At 39.0% G+C, this 21,277-nt stretch overlaps 1 protein-coding gene and 1 long non-coding RNA gene across 6 annotated transcripts in view; one reads left to right on the forward strand and one right to left on the reverse strand.

The window, feature by feature from the left end:
* LOC129702128 (protein Shroom4-like) overlaps window positions 1-4,878 on the forward strand; it is a 101,580-nt gene extending 96,702 nt beyond the window's left edge. For all 5 annotated transcript variants that reach the window (XM_055643722.1, XM_055643720.1, XM_055643721.1 and 2 more), the window contains one exon: window positions 3,872-4,878. In XM_055643722.1, the coding sequence (XP_055499697.1) occupies window positions 3,872-4,147 (276 nt within the window). In that variant the 3' untranslated portion in view covers window positions 4,148-4,878. The remainder of the gene's footprint in view (window positions 1-3,871) is intronic.
* LOC129702131 (uncharacterized) lies at window positions 568-21,268 on the reverse strand. Its single transcript, XR_008724333.1, has 3 exons — window positions 21,141-21,268; window positions 3,904-4,060; window positions 568-3,092 (listed from the first exon to the last, which is right to left on the reverse strand). It is a non-coding gene; the product is annotated as an uncharacterized LOC129702131 (long non-coding RNA).
* Window positions 21,269-21,277: the final 9 nt, after the last annotated feature.

Here is a 21,277-nt window from a genome sequence, read left to right on the forward strand (position 1 = left end):
CAGTCATTCCAGGTGCGGCAGAAGTTCACCTGCATCTCCTTCAACCTCATCTATTGCATCCGATGCTCTAGGTGTCAGCTGCTCTACATCGGTGAGACCAAGCGTAGGCTTGGCAATCGCTTCGCCCAACACCTCCGCTCAGTTCGCAATAAACAACCTGATCTCCCGGAGGCACAGCACTTCAACTCCCCCTCCCCCCACCCCATTCCGAATCCGATCTTTCTTTCCTGGGCCTCCTCCATGGCCAGAGTGAGGCCCACCATAAATTGGAGGAGCAGCGCCTCATATTTCACTTGGGCAGTTTACACCCCAGTGGTATGAACATTGACTTCTCCAATTTCAGGTAGTCCCTGCTTTCTCCTCCCCTTCCCAGCTCTCCCTCAGCCCACTGTCTCCACCTCTCCTTCTTTTTTCTTTTTCCCCCCCCCCCCCCCCCCCCCACCCTCACATCAGTTTTGAAGAAGGGTCTCGACCCGAAACGTCGCCTATTTCCTTCGCTCCATAGATGCTGCCTCACCCGCTGAGTTTCTCCAGCATTTTTGTCTGTTTAGTTCTGTTATCCTACTTTCCTCACCCACTTCCTACATTAGGGGCAATTTTACAGATACAAGTTAACCTACAAAGCCAATGGGTCTTTGGGATGTGGGAGGACCCCATATGCTTGCAGGGAGAGTGTGCAAATTCAACACAGAGGGTGCCTGAGGACAGGATCGAACACAGATCTCTGGTGTGTGAGGCAGCACGTCTACCAGCTATGGCACAATATTTTGTTTTCCAACATACAAAAAATTATACGTTGATAACTTTGGTTACTAAAAAAAAGAAACTATCAATTTTCAGACTTAAATCTCTAAGTGACACTATGTCCCCCTTTACAGCTACTGTATGTTTAATTCAGTTCAAGACTATTGGCCATAAAGTTGCTGCGTAAAAGTGCTAGAGACCCGGAATTGATCCTGAATATTGGTGCTGTCTGTATGGATTTTGCTTCTTTTCCCTTTGATCACGTGGGTTTTCTCCGGGTGCTCTTGTTTCCTTCCATATTCCAAAGATGTGCAGGAACCTTTTTCAGACCCAACCCAAAACGTAATATTTATGTTGCTAATGTGTGGGATAGAACTAGTGTGCGGGTGGTCGGTGGTCGGCGTGGACTCGGTGGGCCGAAGGGCCTGTTTCCACACTGTATCTTTAAATTAAACTAAAAACACTAAAACCAGAGGGAGTCTAAAGAAGGGCCTCTACCCAAAACGTCATCCAATTTCTTCTATCCAGAGATGCTGGCTGCTCCATGGAGTTCCCCCGCACAATTAAAGCATGGAATAGTCTTCACCCTACCATAGTTACCCAACCAGATGCAACTAAATTTAAGGTAGCTCATTTTTTCCCCAAGAACCCTTTTTGCTTAAGTCCAAGTCAAGAGTTTTATTGTATGTGTCCCAGATAGGACAATGAAATTCTAGAACAACAGAATATGTAAACATAATACAGAACAGGAGATAAAAGTTCAGTGTGTCTATATACCATAGACCATATATATGCACAATAAATAAACAGATACAGTTCAATAGGCTGTTATTGTTTGGAGTTTGGTGGTGGATCCTTCACCACTTCCAGTTTAAATTCCATTTGGAATATTTTTGGAGTAACTCTTGCACCCTGAAGCAGGAGTTACTCCAGCTCCAGGGAGTGTTTCTGCGTTGGTTTTCAGTGGTCGCGGCGAGGTGGCGACCAGACAGCAATAGGGGCCAGATCTCCCACAATGCAAAGGGAGGGAGAAAGTGCCCGGCAACAACCAGCTGCTGTGGCAGTGCGCATGCGCGGGGCGGCCAATTATGTGCTGGCCGTGGTTGTGCGCATGTGCAGGGGGAGGATGTGCAGACCATGGCAGTGCGCATGTGCAAGGCGGCCGGCCGTGCAGGCGGATGAGGAGCAGCCGGAGAGCGGAGACCTGGCTAAAGTTCATAGAGCGGAGCCCGGAGGCCCAGACACGGATGGCGGGCGGAGACAAGAGAGATAGAGAGGGGGGCCCTGCTCAGAGTTGAATGGCAGGTGTCCCTGGTGCTTGCCAAGCCAGGCAAAATGGCACGGCTTTTAGGTTGCCTGGCAGGACTTTAGGTGGCAATTGGCACCCGGGAAACCGTTAATTATGAGCCCTGCTTAGTCTACTGGATTTCTCTTTAAATGGCAAAACCGTACACAACATTTCGGGTGTGTTTCCTGTTTCTCCCCCTCACTCCTTTTAGAAGTTTACACTAACAGAGGCTGCACTCATCTTTGATGAGATAATAAACCCAGGCATCATCAGTTGGCTTGGGTGGTTGTCAAAGATCCCATCATCATAATCAAATCATGGAACTCTGACACAGAATGTGGTCATTTTTCCCCTCAGATCCAGGCAAGCTACTTCGGAACAATTTAATCCATCCCATGCCCCCAAATCTTCTCTGTATCTCTATAAATAATTTTCCATTTAATTCGCTCAGTCTGCATATTTAAGTATTTCTTTGTTTCCTTATTCTATCTTTGCATTCGTGTCCACTGGTCCATGAACCATCACAAAGGAATAGTTTCTCTACATTCACCTTATCAAAACTCATCAGGATGTTGTACACATCCATCAAGCTGTCTTTCTTCAACCTTCCAACAAACAAACAAAGTGTCTCTCGTCTAACTTGGTATCTGAAATACCTTATCCATGGAATATTTCCTCCAACCTTGTGATGCCCTTCAACCTGTCCCAAAATTTGTTGACCAGAATTGAAGTGTTGTGGCCTGTCCATTTTTAATAATATAAACATTCAATAAAATTCCTCTGTTTTTGCTCTGTGCCCTCTTGCAGTTAACTTCTATCTTCCTCACCTACATTGAAGTATATATCAATAAAGGCAGTACGAACATTGATCCTTGCTGATCATCAATGTTTACCATGGTCTGGTCTTAAAATCAATCATTTGCCATGACTGCTTTCTTTTACCTTTCATTTTACATTTATTTTACCTTTCCTCATGAAAAAATTGCCATCAGATGCATCAGACATGATTTGCTCATTAGAAACCAAAATTGCTGGAAAGGTTCTGCAGATCAGGCAGCATCTGTGGGAAGAGAAACGGTCAATGTTTCTGGTCATAGTCTTAGAGCCATACAGGACGGAAATGTATCCTTTGGCCCAACTCCATGCAGATCAAGATGCCCCTCCTAAGCTAGTCCCATTTGCACACATTTAGCACATATCCTTCTACACCTTGTTTAAGAGGGAACTGCAGATGCTGGAGAATCGAAGGTTACACAAAAAAGCTGGAGAAACGTTGCCTATTTCCTTCGCTCCATAGATGCTGCTGCACCCGCTGAGTTTCTCCAGCTTTTTTGTGTATCCTTCTACACCTTTCTCCATGTACCTGTTCAAGTGAATTTTAATGCTTTAATATACGTGTATTCCATATACGTACCAACCTTTTAGTGAAAAAGTTGACCCTATTAAATCTTTCACCGCTCACCTTAAATCCTTCATCAGAACAACCTGTTCAGATCCCCATACGGGGAACAAAAAAATTTGATTACTAGCCCCTGATTTTACACCTTTGCCCCTGCATTTGTTTTATTACCAAGTAAACAAAGTGAAAACGAATGTGTGTAGACATTGCGCAAGAACTGATTAGTTGTGATGTACTGTATGTTATAAACGCACAGCTTGCTGGCTTTCACTGTGCATGCACACACAAATAATAATGAGACTGGAAAATGCCGAAGGATTGCTAATTTCTGTGAAGGTGTTTTCTAGCAAGATGTAGTGACTATGTAACAAAGAGAAATGCAAAAATAAAATGAAGATAGACAATTTTAACTGACCAGCACAATGCCTTTTAACTTGCAGCATGCACTGAATGAAAAGAAAAAACAACTCACAGCACAACTTGAAGAGGCTAAAGAGCTGAAAGAACATGTGGATCACAGGGAGCGAGTCGTCCATGATATTCTGGTCAAGCATTTGTCGGAAGATGAGCTCCAGGATTACACTCATTTTGTAAAGATGAAATCTGCTCTCATCATCGAGCAGCGAGAGCTGGAAGATAAAATCAAGCTTGGTGAAGAGCAGCTCAAATGTCTGAGAGAAAGCTTATCTCTCGGAGTATACAAAGACAACATCTGAAATATAGTTCACAAAATAAAATTTGGCCCATAACTAACCGCAAACCTGTCATATTCCAAAGCAATGGATTCATTATCCAAATGTGTTAATAACCAGTGGCATGAAATGCAGAATTTCTTTGTGATTGATGATTGTGAACTTCAGCCTTACTTATCATATTTGGTGCAAATAACTTGCGTGAAAATAAGGAAGTGTTAACGTTCACACAGTTGGTCATAAGTGCAACCCTGGATCACAGGGATTTAGGATGGTGCCGTGTTATTTTAGCATCTGGTATTGAATGATGTGTTTAGATAGGGCACCTTAAAGACCACAAATAGCTTAGAGTTCATAGTTGTTAGGGAGAAAGTCACCTTGGATTCCTGATTCTGATTATTATCCAGTATGGCTTCTGGAAAAAAGAAACATTGTTGGCTGAGAATCATACTGAGCTTGAGTATGATGGGTTTTTTCAGTTAGTTTGCTTGTTTAACATTTGGACTTGTATATGTAAAGTGGTGAATTGAGCAAAGCACTCTAGGGCTGCCAGTGCAATGTTAAGAAGTGTGCCTTTAGAAGAAAATTACAAGGGGATCATAATTATTTTGACAGTAAATTGAGTTGAATTTGGGATAATTCAAAATGACTCCTAGTTCAAGCTTTTAATCATTTTCTGGAGTTCAGTACTGTGTATGCTGAAAATTGCATACGAAGAATATTCGTCCTTGGTTACTATTAAAGTGAATGGTATTTGTAAAAATTATTATTATTTTTTTTTTTTACAAATTCCACTTTTGTAGTTGTTTAAATTTATTTTCTGGTTCAGTATCCACTATAAGCTGCTAAGTTAACATTGCATGGGTCACTTAGCAAATGCTTGATAAACCCAATCATGGAGACAACTTATTTATTGGGATTTATACGTTATTATTCTTGAAGGGGAATTGATGCCATTTTTTGGTGAGGGGAATAATCCAGGTTGCCCATAAAGTATTTAGTTTCAGTTTCACAGTCGGAAGCATTATAATATTGCTATATGCAAATCTCACCCAAAGCTTTGTGATGCTGCTTTAAGGCAATAAGTTAAATATATAACAATCAAATTAAAATGTTTTTAATTTATTCACATGGGTAATTAGTAAAGTCAGTGTTCAGCACACAAATGAGTAAGACAAACAATGGAACCTTTGGCTTCAGCAGGATGACAAGAAAGCGGAAAAGCATCTACGTTTTATTAGGCAGTCAGCTTTGCTGCAAGGTGTGCACGTTAGCTAGGGACAGGATTGGGTTCTACTCCATTAATTTTCCTGGGTAATGAAGCCCGTAGAGAAACAGTGGGATTTGGTCAAAATACTGTGGGCAACTCATACCCAGGGGCATAGGAAATGAGCAAAGTGAAGCTTCTGATTTAAAAAATGACACTTCTAGGTTAAAAATATGAGTGAAATTGCTAATTAATCGCAGGCAGCAGAGCCATGATTTATCTAGAAAATCATTGCAAATTTTGAAGTTCATTGGCAGATTCACAGGTTAAGATAGAATGGGAACACGATTGTCTCATCCCAAATGTCATTAACATACTTGGGAAATATAATAGAACAGTGTGCTTGTGGCATCCATAGGTTAGTGTGTTAGCATTACATTAATAATTGTTTTAATTCCCATAATAACTAAACATAGTTCTTTCAGCAACTTATTAAATGTGGTGATTAGAAATGGTCAGGTGTGCGAGTTGTGTTGTGGTTGAGTTCAGCAGATGCGGAGTAGACCGTACAGATATCAGACTAGCAGTTATTTGTCATCAATATCAATTTCTGTCACAATAAATATCAAGATATTAATTTCATTGCCAGCAGGATTTGAAGATGAAGTAAAAGGTATGTGGGGATGGATGCTTGACGGGTATTATTGGAATAAAGTAGCAGTACAAACTCTTCTTGAAAATGAATGTTATGTTAAAATTAGTAAAGCTTGCATTCAAAAACTGTAATTGTTGAATTTCTACTCAAATATATACTGTTTTTTGTACTTTTGACTGCAGTCCACAGTAGTCCATGAGACTTATTATCAGGGTGTCGCAATCAGTATTTTGTTCATTAGATAAATCTTCAGTATTGTGAAAGTGCAGATTGAATGTTTTCAGGATTTCATTTGAAATTTGGCATTGAAGCAAATTTCTTTCCTGAACGAATGGCCCTGATAGATAATCAAGGCACAGGTTACAGATTTGCCAGAGATCTGCCAAATGTATTCCTGAAGTCTGAATTTTATTGTTTCATGTTTTCCCCAACATAAGTCAACCAGACCAAAAGACATGTCAGACCATTGCTCTATGCCACAGCTTGAGTCCCATTCAGACAAATTAGGACTGATTAGTCAGGAAATTGAAGTATGCATTAATGATTGATGATTAGAAAGTTAATTGTGAGAGCAAGATGCAGGGAAGGGCATATCGGTAGCAGCGGATATGTTATTGTGGCAAGGTTTATGCTGGGCTGGGAGAAAACATTCCTATTTCCTTCAGCCACACAAAGTTAACCTGATGAAAGTTTTATGCCTTCGATCTGGGTCCAGAAATCTGGTCTGTTCATCTTAAAAAGAATCTGGATAAAAATGGAGCCTCCTGGTGTCCTTTAAAAATATGTAAGAATTCAACCACTGCCCAAGATCACATTGGTAACTCTGGCCACCACTCGGTATTCATTAAACCAGAACTGAAGCCTAATTGATGAAAGTCTTTACACACTATGAGAAGCTGAGCGACCATTTCCTGTTACTATTAGATAAATATTTAAATTGTATGCCGTTTATCAATATTTTCATTTCACCACGTTCTTTATTTTCAGTATTTCACCACGTTCTTTATTTTCAGCATTTTGTTTTGAGTAATGTGTGGGATTTCTTTGTCCTGTATGGCCTTAAAGATATCACAAAGCAGAAAAATAATGTATCTAATCCTGTGCCACTGATTACGGATTAGAAATCACCGGCAATATTACAAGGCCAGTGCTTTATATTTTAAGTTGAATTTTTTTTTTTACCCGTCTTGAATTCTAATTCAGAATGTTACCAATTTAAAGATGTTAATCCCCCAATGATGTATGAGAATACCACACAAACATTAACTTAACCAACTCTGCTCTGTCGTTCTCTTCCAATTTTCCCTCACTTTCTCTCTTCTGTTTGGTCGCAATTAAGGATGGGAGAAACTGAAGAGGCTGGATATTGAAAATCTCATTTGGGACATGTGGGGTTCCCTGGAGCAGATATTCTAAGTTGCGCACCAACCTGGGTCCATGGAGATGCTTCAGTTAAAAACTGAAGATGTCTGTAACCAACCCAGCCCATCCCAAAACGACATAATATCTCTGGTCCACCAGGTGGCGAAACTGCTCTTTTTAAGTAGCAAACTGCAAATGTACATTCCCCCTTGAGAGTACAAATGTTTTGCAAGTGCATTTCAACACCATGTTTGTGAGTAGTCTGTGGGGAAAATTTGGATCTACCGCACAGGAAAATTACACATTATAATGTCCTTTTCATTATTTAAATCGTAACTCAGAATTGTGTCCTTTTACTCATTCACCAAAGATGACTCAGAATGTTGTAGGACTTTCCAGTGTAACTACAAGAATTCTCACACCATTCATAATCTCTAAAGACAAAGAAGGAAACTATTTGACCCATTGCATCAATATCAGCTCTTGGATTTAGCCCATCAAGCCTATTTCCCCATTTGTTTCACTTTCACATGTCTATCGACTCCTAATTCTCCTGCACTGCACACTGGGGGTTATTTACAGTAACCAATTAGCACAGTTTGGAATTTGGGAGGAAACTGGGAAAACTTGTTTGTGTATTCTTACAAAATACTTAATTGCTTATTCTAAAAGCTGCACCCTCGTGCAAAAACAATGGGTTCATATCTATTTCCTGCATTTACATATTTCTTGGACTGCTGGAGATCTCTGCAATCCAGAATTTAGAGTAGCGTGGGATTAGTGGAACAGATTTCTAAAGTTGGGTACTTTCTTTGGGTTTCTATTGGAAAGCGAGCTCCTTATTGAGACATGTACCCCATTAAATCTTAATGTAAATTGAATCCTAAAATACTAAAACTATGATTGTGATAACTTAAAATAAAATGTTATTTCCACTCCGTTTCAATAATCACCTAATTTATTATTTTTCTTTCATTTTATTCTTGTCTTGTTTCATCATAAAAGCATCCTATCTAACCTATTTTTTCCTCCAAAAAGTCACTCGTTTTACTACTATTTTACTACTCTTAGCTTTGCATTTATTTAATTACAAGTATCTATTTTGAATTTAGAAACCATATTCATTAAAGCCATTAAACCTGCCATGGAGATTTTGAATCCTAGAAAATCCAAGATTTATTTAGACACAAATGGAACATGCCAAATGGACAAGGTGAAATCATGGCAGCTTGGGCAGACCCACAAGAAGATTAGTTATAGCCAGTGGACCAATGTTTAAAGGTTTGCAAACTGAATTTTGCACATTGCACTCATCAGGCTGTGATATTATTATGAAAAAAGACTGAGATTGCATTCTGCCAGTACAGAAACAAAAATCTTTCTGAATAAAGAGTGATTAAAAGACACTGTCCATTTTGTGACACACATTATTCCTGACTAGATAGGTTTTACCAATTTCATAATATTACATAATTTGCAATCCCATTGCAGCCTGATGAATTAATACGGTTTAAATTTATATATAGTGGAGCATTCCAATAATATTGCTGTGTTATTCCAATCCCCAGACCAGGGTGAAAGTCCTTCTAATCAAACCAATCTTTAGGAGTTTGACAGTTCCAAAAAGTATGTTTTTCATTATCATTTGATCAAGTTGTAGCCAGGATTTTTATTCATCAAGTGACCTCCCTTGTGAAAGTACTGTGTTTGCAGTTGATTGTGATGGGGAAGTGGCAGGACAGTGCTTTGGATTTGCTATGGATGGAGTTTGATGGTGCTAAAAAGTATTAAAGGAAATCCTTCTATTGTACATCAGCAGAACTTTCCATGACAGCTTGGAATTTGAATCATAAATTGTGGCAGCTAATCCCAGACATTTCATAAGTGAGGACCTCTAAAATGTAACTATATCTGTGCAAAATTATCCCCACCACCACCTTGTTTGGGGGGGGGGGGGGGGGATGCTGAGTAATCTTGGTATTGAAAATAGATTTTTTTTACACTGAGCATCTTCTTGCTGCTCTTTCAATTAGTGTTTTGATGCTATTGTCTTAGAAGTGTCATTGTGATGCCTTTAACCAGTTCTGAGGAAAGTTGATTTGATAGTGTTAGGACTGTGAGGGGATTCGGAATTCTGGAATACCGATTGGGATTGGTATTGCTGGGTTGTCGGCAGTGGTTGTGCAATGTATGGGATGTTGTAAAGTAGAAATATTACATCTTGTGTGGGGAGGAAATTGTAACATAAAAATCAGAGGAAAACCATTAGGTTTCAGATCAAGACTATTGGGTTGTCAGGGCTCGATACAACATGTGGGTTTGTCGAGAAGGATAGGAATAGTAAATTAAAGGTGGAATAAAAATTTGGTGCTTATAGATTGCCCAAATGCTACAGATTAAAGCCATCAAAAGAGATTATTTTGGAAAATTTGTTCATGACATTTTCTTGTAATTTATCCCAGTCCGATATCCAGTATTAATTAGGAGGCAACAAAATACACAGTTTCATGAATGTGCAGCACTGCATCATGAAGCTGAACCTTTGCACAAATCCAAAGTACATGAAGCGTTTACCAAATTAAAGCTGAAGATTGCACATCATCCAAAAGGAGAGTGCAGTGATTTTGGAATCTACTAAAAAAATATAAAGGTTTAACTGAAGAATGTATAAAAACTGTGAATAATTTATTTTTTTTACTGTATATAACAGATCCCAATTTGATTAATGAGAAATGTTTGAATAGATCTGCAATCCAAACATTTTGTTTCTTTGTATTGCTTTGAAAAACAAAAAACAAACAAAAATGTAGATAGTTGAAATAATAGAAACAAAACAGTAAATTGATAGGTCTCTGCCTCTTTATTACACATATTGGCTATTGGCAAAAATTCACGAGTCAAATGTGATGCAAATTGATTTAATCTTTGTGTGATATTTAGCTTGAGAATATCTAAATGCAATTGTAATATCTATTTTACATAAACACCTGATTAAACAGCTTTATATTGTATATACATTATGATTCATTGTGAATTGTGTTTAAACTTTTAAAACAACTTAGTAGAATATTAGTCCTCATGGAGGGAAAATGCAAATGTCAGCAAGGACAAAGATATTCATGTAGTCTTATTTAAAAGAAAAACCCAAATCTGGTATTTTTCTGTGATCCTGTTAAGATTGAACTATTCATTTGAAAAGTTAGATTTTGAATCTTTAAATGTAATTCATAACTATAAAATAGCTTACCCCTAGTTATTTTAGATAATTCCTGTTTATTTCATTCCTGCATTTATGTAGCCAAATCTATAAAACATTTAGACATGAAGAGAGTTATGTACCTTAACCTTGCTGGCTCAGAACTTAAGTTTCAATAAATGAATCCATCCTTGTTCAAAAAAGTTCTCCAAATTTCAATTACCATCTGTTCACTGGCTAATAATTTTCTCAATCAATGCCCAATTTTCCTATCTACTTAAATTCAATGTTACATTGTCTTGCTATGTACATAATAAATGGACAGAAAGTGCTTGGCAATCAAATGAACACTGGGAACTATTACTGTTAAGTACAACATTGTATCTTCAGTTTGGAGATCTTTGAACAAATTTATCGGCATAAACTGATTTCTGTCATCGACGATATCAGCAAGGTTTACTTCATGGTTCACTACATTTAAAACTTTGGTCAGAAGTGACTGAGAGCAACATTACAGAATATCATCTAAAGTATGTTTCTTCAAACATTTGATTTTGTTTTGACACTTTAACCAAATTAATTCTTTAATATGCAAATTTATGTATTTTAGTTTTGTAATTAGTTTCTTTAGAACGTTTCTTTCAAAGTAAATTTCAAGATATATGCCAATCTTGATAGGTATGAGACAAAGAAACATTATGGATATATAGTAAATAATGTACATGTACAAGCTGTCCTATGGAAGATTAAATTCTTATTTTGAAAAATTTAGTGGAACATCTTGGAATGAGCTCTGTAATTTGTGGATGTTTCCTAAATACCAATAAAATTCTGCTACATTGTTAAGCCTGTGGTTGACACACTTGTCCATATTCTTTAGAATGCATCAAAGCATGTTAAATGTTTCTTCACATATAGTTTCTTTAACAAAGTAATACGACTAGCATGTATAAAGTGCAACCCCAAATCCAAAAGGTTCATTGATGTCTGAAGTTTACCAAATGCAATTAGATTATACATTTGCTTTGATAAACAAGCTGGTCAAAATTTCCAATCTGGATGACAAATAGTAAACCAGGCATCAAATTGTCTGAATTGTAACAATAGTTTCTCTCATTTATATATATTATTTTTTTAATATATATTTTCATATTTAATTTTTTTAAATATATTTATATACTCACAAATTTGGTCCAGTTTGTCACTATTGTAACACTGTCTATTTTCAGTTTGTATACATAATACCTGTAGTTCAGTGTCCTATACCTTCAGTATAATCCCCTCTGTAGATCTTCAATCATGAGGCATCAATGTCAGAAAATCATGGAAACCACTAGGTGGCAATATGCCACCAGATGAATTATGATTTTTCAAATGAACTGCATTACTTTTGGAGATTATTTTTCTCTTAGGGAATATGTGGATTTTTAAAATTTTGAATCTGCACTAGAATTCATATCAATTATTTTAGTGACTTGGATAATAATATGAATCTTTCACTCGGGGAAATGTAACCAATTTGACAGTAGTTGCCTGATCTGCTGACTCTTTTCCATCAGGTCTTCAAAATATTAACAAGGCAGAAGGGCCAAGACCTTCTAGAATATCATAATGGGCATGATATGTAATCTACCAATGAACACAGCAGACCTTGCAACTATGCACGAGGATGTTGCCAGGACAAGAGGGTGTGAGCTACAGGGAGAGGTTGAATAGGCTTAGTCTCTATTGGTTGGAGTGCAGGAGGATGAGGGGTGATCTTATAGAGGTATAAAATCATAACTCCATAAATTCTGGTGTGATATTTTTGATATATTTACAAAATTATTCAAGATAAAACTGGAGCCTAACACTGAAATTATTATACTTGGAGTAACGGGAGACGGGAATAAATTAAACGCATTTCAAAATTCATTTTTTAATTATGGGTTAATAATAGCAAAAAAACTTATACTCAAATTTTGGAAAAACACACCCATACCAACGCTTAAAATGCGGATTATAAATATGTTGGACACAGCACATCTTGAAGAAATGCGATTCCTCCTAACAGATAAACCAGACCAATTCTTAACGAGTTGGTCTCCATTTATTGACTTCTTGGAAGCATATGGTGCAACAAAATCGTAAAAAACAATTGTTTCAGGTCTGGGTGAAAGATGGTCAAGAATATAAATACTTATAGGGTGATTTCACTAAAGGTCACTGGAGCGTAGATCCGCACCCACGTGACCAAAAATCTCAAGTGGAGGACATGCTAGACTTCCGGTACATGTTAGTGGATGGGAAAACACGCACTTTCCCACCCGTTAAAAACATAGAAAACGGCCAGGTTTTGATCTGCAATTTATTGTGCCAGTCGGGGTGACCGTGAGGCACAGCTACCTAGATTTACAGGGGAAAAAAAGATAGAAACTAAGGTAAATTAAAGAGGGAGCTGAAGGTGCCAATCCAGCGGAAGTGAACAGCGGACATTTGCCGTGGAGATTTAAAGGTCCAAAATATCGGGAATTATCGCGTTTGCTCGCTGAATTATCGCGTTTGCTCGCTGAAATTCAGCGAGCAAACGCGATAATTCGCGATATTTTGGACCTTTAAATCTCCACGGCAAATGTCCGCTGTTTACTTCCGCTGGATAGGCACCTTCAGCTCCCTCTTTAATTTACCTTCTTTTCTTTTTTTCTGTAAATCTAGGTAGCTGTGCCTCACGGTCACCCCGACTGGCACAATAAATTGCAGATCAAAACCTGGCCGTTTTCTATGTTTTTAACGGGTGGGAAAGTGCGTGTTTTCCCATCCACTAACACTAACAATTTAGCATGTCCTCCACTTGAGATTTTTGATCACGTGGGTGCGGATCTACGCTCCAGTGACCTTTAGTGAAATCACCCTATATCCTATCTCCTATTTTCTACTCTCTCTCTTTTTTACTTCTCTCCCTCACTCTCTTTTTGTTTTTTTTCTCACACACTACACATCACATGTTTTTTCTACTCTCTATTGCCTACTCTTTTTTTCTCTCTCATTTAAATAAATACATAAATAATGAGGCTGTACATAGAATGTAACATGCCAACATATATTTGGCACCTGAAAACAGGTACCACTGTATTGTACTTCTAATAAATAAAACAATAAATAAGTAAAAAGAATAAAAATAAAAATCATGAGAGGAATAGATTGGGTAGATGCATGGAGTCTCTTGCCCATAGTAGGGGAATCCAGGACATAGGGTCAAGTTATCGTGTCAGTTTCAGTTATTTCTTTTTAATGACTTTGCAAAAAGTTCTAAAGATCTGTTTTCCATTTTTTATTATGAGGTATTGTGGGTAGATTGATGATTTGAAATAAAATGATTTAATGCGTTTTAGAATAAGGCTGTAACATAACAAAATGTGGAAAAAGTGTGTGTGTGTGTGTGAGATCATGCCTATTCATTGCTCTTCCATATGTTAAATGGCGCTTCGATATTTTTATAGCTGCATTCATCAAGGCAAGTAGATGGTATTCTTTAATGCTACTGATATGTATCTTTTAAATGGCAGAAATCTTTTGGGCGTGACAGGATATCCATAGAGTTAACCATATAACCATATAACAATTACAGCACGGAAACAGGCCATCTCGACCCTTCTAGTCCGAGCCGAACACGTATTGTCCCCTAGTCCCATATACCTGCGCTCAGACCATAACCCTCCATTCCTTTCCCGTCCATATAACTATCCAATTTATTTTTAAATTTTAAAAACGAACCTGCCTCCACCACCTTCACTGGAAGCTCATTCCACACATCCATCACTCTCTGAGTAAAGAGGTTCCCCCTCATGTTACCCCTAAACTTCTGTCCCTTAATTCTCAAGTCATGTCCCCTTGTTTGAATCTTCCCTACTCTCAGTGGGGAAAAGCTTATCCATGTCAACTCTGTCTATCCCTCTCATCATTTTAAAGACCTCTATCAAGTCCCCCCTTAACCTTCTGCGCTCCAAAGAATAAAGCTTTGGAGAATAATAACTTGTTCAACCTTTCTCTGTAACTTAGTTGCTGAAACCCAGGCAACATTCTAGTAGATCTCCTCTGTACTCTCTCTATTTTGTTGACATCCTTCCTATAATTAGGCGACCAAAATTGTACACCATACTCCAGAATTGGCCTCACCAATGCCTCGTGCAATTTTAACATTACATCCCAACTTCTATACTCAATGCTCTGATTTATAAAGGCCAGCACACCAAAAACTTTCTTTACCACCCTATCTACATGAGATTCCACTTTCAGGGAACTGTGCACAGTTATTCCCAGATCCCTCTGTTCACCTGCATCCTTCAATTCCCTACCATTTACCATGTACGTCCTATTTTGATTTGTCCTGCCAAGATGTAGCAGCTCACACTTATCAGCATTAAACTCCATCTGCCATCTTTCAGCCCACTCTTCCAACTGGCATAAATCTCTCTGTAGACATTGAAAATCTACTTCATTATCCACAGCCCCACCTATCTTAGTATCATCTGCATACTTACTAATCCAATTTACCACACCATCATCCAGATCATTGATGTACGACAAACAACAGTGGACCCAATACAGATCCCTGTGGCACCACACTAGTCACTGGCCTCCAACCTGACAAACAACCATCCACCATTACTCTATGGCATCTCCCATTCAGCCACTGTTGAATCCATCTTGCTACTCCACTATTAATACCCAACAATTGAACCTTCTTAACCAACCTTCCGTGAGGAACCTTGTCAAAGGCCTTACTGAAGTCCATATATACAACATCCACTGCTTTACCCGCATCAATTTCCCGAGTAACCTCTTCAAAAAATTCAAGAAGATTAGTCAAACATGACCTTCCAGGCACAAATCCATGTTGACTGTTCCTAATCAGACCCTGTTTATCCAGATGCTTATATATATTATCTCTTAAGTATCCTTTCCATTAATTTGCCCACCACTGACGTCAAACTAACAGGTCTATAATTGCTAGGTTTACTCTTAGACCCCTTTTTAAACAATGGAACAACATGCGCAGTACGCCAATCCTCCGGCACTATTCCCGTTTCTAATGACATTTGAAATATTTCTGTCATAGCCCCTGCTATTTCTACACTAACTTCCCTCAATGCCCTAGGGAATATCCTGTCCGGACCTGGAGACTTATCCACTTTTATATTTCTCAAAAGTGTCAGTACTTCCTCTTCTTTGATCCTCATAGTTTCCATAGCTACTATACTTGTTTCCCTTACCTCACATAATTCAATATCCTTCTCCTTGGTGAATACCGAAGAAAAGAAACTGTTCAATATCTCCCCCATCTCTTTTGGCTCTGCAGATAGTTGTCCACTCTAACTCTCTAATGGACCAATTTTATCCCTCGTTATCCTTTTGCTATTAATATAGCGGTAGAAACCCTTCGGATTTACTTTTACCTTACTTGCCAAAGCAACCTCATATCTTCTTTTAGTTTTTCTAATTTCTTTCTTAAGATTCTTTTTACATTTTTTATACTCCTCAAGCACCTCATTTACTCCATGCTGCCTATAATTATTGTAGATCTCCCTCTTTTTCTGAACCAAGTGTCCAATTTCCCTTGAAAACCATGGCTCTTTACAATTTTTACGATTTCCTTTCAACCGAACAGGGACATAAAGATTCTGTACTCTTAAAATTTCACCTTTAAATGTACTCCATTTCTCTTCCACATCTTTCCCATAAAACAAACTGTCCCAATTTACTCCTTTTAAATCCTTTAGCATCTCCTCAAAGTTAGCCTTTCTCCAATCAAAAATCTCAACCCTAGGTCCAGTTTTGTCCCTCTCCATAATTATATTGAAATGTTACTTGTTACTTTCTACTTTGTAGCCCATGCTAAATTTTGTTCAGTTCTTGTTTCATGCAGGCATTGACTGCTTTATTTGCTGAGGAGCTGCAAATGGAATTGAACATTGAGCAATAATCGTTGTTAAACATTCCCAGCTCTGATCTCCCAATCTCATACCACCAGGGGGTGCCGACGATGTCTGTCTTTTCGGGGTTTTTTTGTTATTTTTAGTGTGTTTTAAAAGTTTCTGTTAATGTTCTCTGGTTTGTTTTATGTGGGGGAGGGGGAACTTTTTTCTCAATCTCTTACCTTGCAGGAAATACGATTGTTTTCCCGATCGTATCTCCAATATCGTGGAGCTGGAGGCCTTGCTTGGGACTGATTTTGAGCCCCACCGCGGGGACGTGGATTTACCATTGAAGCTCGCGATCCCTTGCCTGGGATCAACACTCCAACCGTGGCCTGTGGACTTTAACACCGAGAAGCTCGCAGTCTCGGGTAGATACCGATATCGGGAAGCTCCAATGACACAGAAGGTACGACCAGCCCTGACCCGGGGTCAGATCGCCCGGCGCGGGGGAGCTGAGTTTCCATCCCCCCCCAATGCAGGTGCTTGATCGCCCCGATGAAGAGGGCCTGACCACCGTCTACGGGGGCTAAGATCGTCTCGTCAACGGAAGGCTCGAGGTCCCCGACCGCAGGAGAATAAAGAAGAGAAGAGATTTAACTTTTTTTCGCCTTCCATCACAGTGAGGAATGTGGAGGATTCACTGTGGTGGATGTTTATGTTAAAATGTATTTTGTGTGTTAATGCTTTTTATTGGTATGACTATGGCAAATGAAATTCCACGTATGTTGCAAAACATCCTTGGCTAATATAGTATTATTATGATGCAAGAAACATGGTTGTATGGATTAAATTAAGCAGGAAGAAGTTGGGCCCAGACGCTGCTCTTAAGAAATCCTACAGCCATGCATTCCTCAGCCATCTTTGTTAGTGCAGGGTATTTGGAGTGTTTTCCCTTAGATTTGCCAATGCTGCCAAAAGGAGCAGTCACTGGCAATGGCTGAAGAGAAAATATGCTGTCTGGGCTGCCACATGACCATCTAGAGGCTAACCATAAGTCACACACCCAGGTCTGATCACACTGCGGTGGGCCTGCCTCGACTGAGGGTGTCTTGTGATAAAAGGCCGAAACACCCAGTGACGTTGAGGTACACAACTGAAGATGTGTCTGATTGGTAGCAAAATCACCTAGTGGTCATCCCCAAGAATGTCAATTGTAGTGAAAAACCTTAGGGATTGTAACATCCAGTCCTACTAATCAATCTCAATTTTACAGAGCGCTTTGATGCCACATTTCATCAAATGCTACCTTCATGTCAAGGTTCCTTAACACTGGAAGTCAGTTTTGGACCATGTTTTGACCAATACTTTGATGCAGTCATAAGTCAATTGGTCCAGACAAAACCAAAATTGGGTGTTGCTGAGCAGGTTATTGGTGAATAAACACTGCTTGATGGTAATGTCAACGAGACCTTGCTTGTACCAAAAAAAAAACTGCTGGAGGAACACACTGGTTAAGCACCATCTGTGGAAAGAAATGGTCAGACTATGTTTTGGGTTGGGACCCTTTCGGAGGAGAGGGGAGATCATTATTTGAAATGGCAAGGGGGACAGGGTGAGGCAAGAGCTACTAAGGCAAGGAGGGGCTGACTGGCAGGAGTCAGGTGAAGAAAATTTGGATAGAGATCGTTACGAAGGCTGGAGGTGCTTTGTTGATAATTGAAGGTAGAGAAATAAGCAGTAATAAGTCAATTTGGATTAAAAAGCAAAAAGTAAAGCAGAAAATCTGAATAAATCAGGAAATGTTTTAGAGAGCTCACCTGTTGGGCAGGAATAAACAGTAAATGTTTCAGTATATGACCCTTTGCCACAATTGGTAAAATTTCTTTCTTTTTTAAAAAAAAGGTATTTTTAGTTTGCAGAGCAAAGGGGTAGGGAAAATTAAGGGAATGGCTATGATGGAGTGAAGATTAAGAGAAAATAAATGATAAGAGAGTGTTGGAGTTCTGGTACTAGCAACTAATCTCTGCACAAGGGACAACAGAGAAGAAAGGAAAGAAATGCTGTACATATGACATCCAGAGCATAGTAATTGCTGGAAATCACAAAGAAAGGAGATTGCAGGGGTAGTCCGGCTGGTGATGCAGCATCCATGGGGCAAGAAAAACGTGCATCAGATCTGGCAAAACAAAAAATGGCAGGTGCTTGGAATCTGAAACTGAAACAGAAAATGTGAAAACTCTCAAAGTGCCAGACAGCGCTCACACAAATATTGAGAAAGTGTTTCTGAAATCAAGTTACTGACACCTCGGATCATTGACTCCTTTTTGGGTCATTGACACAAAATGCCGTCCTTGCCCTCTCCCCTCCATCTGTTGAACAATTCCAGCATTCCATTCTTTTGCAACAGACCTCGAGTTTTTAAGCAATCGAGTTAGGTTGGATGCTGAAAATTGTTGAATACAATGTTGAGCCCCAAGAGATGCAGAGGGCTAAATTGTAAGATGAGATATAGCACTCAAGCTTACACTGAGGTTTGTTGAAACAATGCAAGTGGTTGGACTGAGAAGGACAATAAAAGTGATAGGCAACTGGAGGTTCGGAGTCAGCTTTGTACATGGATGGAGGTCTTCTATTTCACAATTGCCACAGAGCCTTTAGCTCTACCATGTTCACCATCAAGTACTGTACCCATCTCCCATCTATCTTAACCCCATTTATCAAAGGTTTAAAGTCAGTGGGTTGGGAAAATAGATTAAATGCTGAAAGCACTGATAGCCATTTAAGGCAATTTCATAATTTATAAAGGTATGTTTTTAAGAAATAAAGACTTTCCAGGAAGAATGATCTATGCATTGATATTAAGGAAGCAATAGATTAAAACAAAGGCTATATATTTAGCAGAGCAGAAAATTGGGAACATAAGAGAAATTAGTAAAGAACTAAAAAAATAAAGAGGAAGGAAGTAAGAACAAGTTAACAAAAGATCTTTACTGGCAGTAAGAGGCTCTACAAATATTGAAGAAAGAGAAAAACAGGAAGTGCGTAGCTTAAGTAGATGTTTGTGCCCTTGAGGGTGAGATAAGGAAATTAATAATGGGAAATGAGGAAATAGCAGGCTCTGACCAAATATTTTCAATCTGTCTTCACATGAGAAACCGGAAGAATACCAATAAAAACAAATCTGAGAGTGAATGGGATGGAGGAACTTAAGGTTGTCACTGAAGAAAAGGTACTTGGGTTTAATAATGGGACTAAAGGCTGACAATGCCTAGATATGATGGTCTGCATCTCAGGTTCTTAAAATAAGTGGTTGTGAGATGGTGGATACTTTGTTCATGATCTATCAAAATTATATAGGTTCTAAAAAGGTCCCTCCAAAAGCACCCCTATTTGAGAAAGGAGGGAGACGGAAAGCGGGAAACTAAGTTAACAAGAGTCTTGGAAAAGATAAATATGGATTAGGGAGACTGCAACCTAGTTAAAGTTCATTGAGTGAGCGGAGTTTGAAAATAGTTATAATAGATAGTATACTAGAAGGGTGAAAAATGTGTTTACGTTCCCCAGAGGATAAATAACCACATTTGAAGAAGGACACAATATCTGAGAAAGCAGACAAAAGATTTAGATTACCAGAAAATGGAGTGTTTGGTGTTTTAGTAATACGAGATGGGTCTGTCTTGTGGACCAAGATTAGTTTGCATAAAATGAGGAAAATAGGAGATATTGATGGGAATCAAGAGTGGGGCTAAATATAGGATTTAGCTGGGCCTAGTGGGAGGGTGGGAAATGGTAGAGATAGTGCATAGGATAGTTTCAATCTTAGTGACAAAAAAAATGATGAGCTTCTAGCACACATTATGGAGGTGAGAGTATTGGAGGCAAGGGAGAAGAGTTTAAAACATATTTACATTAAAGAAGTCTTGGATTATCTTTAAAGTACAAAATAATCACAAAATTGTGATTATCTATATCAAGCACCTCTAGGGGTCCGCTGCCTCTGCTCGTGGTATTTTTTAACTCGATATTAGAGGCCATTCCCAAACCAAATCCACAACTCGCTGGCATGCCCAATCCTTGACTTCTGAAGCAGACAATCTACTCCAAGACAGTGGTGACATTAGCTAAAAAGACACAAAGTGCATAAGTTACTCAACGAGTCAGGCAACATTCCTGGAGAACATAAATAGATGGTGTTTCAGGTTGGGATCTTTCTTCAGAATCTGACTCCAGAGATCCTCCAGCATTGTGTAACTTTCTTTGTAAACCAGCATTCCTCGTATCTCTGTATGAGGTTAGCAGGTGGGAGGGAAATAGAGATATGGAAGGGCAAGATGTGAACATGACAGATCAAAGCTGACCATGGTCAAGGAAATTATCAAGCAATCAAATCCGAGAAGGGTCACGACCTGAAACATCACCCACTCCTTCTCTTCAGCGATGCTGCCTGTCCCTCTGAGTTATTCCAGCATTTTGTGTCTATCTTCGGTGTAAATCAGCATCTACAGTTTCTTCCTACACATCTCGGAAATGTAGAATGGTTCATTGTTGGCTGAGTGGAATGCAACAATGACAAGGCATCCAATCAGTAAAATTAATCCAGGAGGACAGTGAAACTAGTCGGAGAACTACTGTGGGGGGGGAGGGACGCAGAGAGAGGGAATGCAAGGGTTACTTGAAGTTAGACAAATCAAGAGTCATACCGCTGGGTTGTCTGCTGCCCAAGCGAAATATGAGGCGCTGTTCCTCCAGTTTGCCTGGTTTACGAGGCCCAGTAACTATGGTGATTCCGGGTGCGTTATCACTTCCGGGGCAGATAGGGGCTGTGATGTGTCAGCGC

This window comes from Leucoraja erinacea, chromosome 12, assembly GCF_028641065.1.
Source record: "Leucoraja erinacea ecotype New England chromosome 12, Leri_hhj_1, whole genome shotgun sequence".
NCBI classification, from domain to species: domain Eukaryota; kingdom Metazoa; phylum Chordata; class Chondrichthyes; order Rajiformes; family Rajidae; genus Leucoraja; species Leucoraja erinaceus.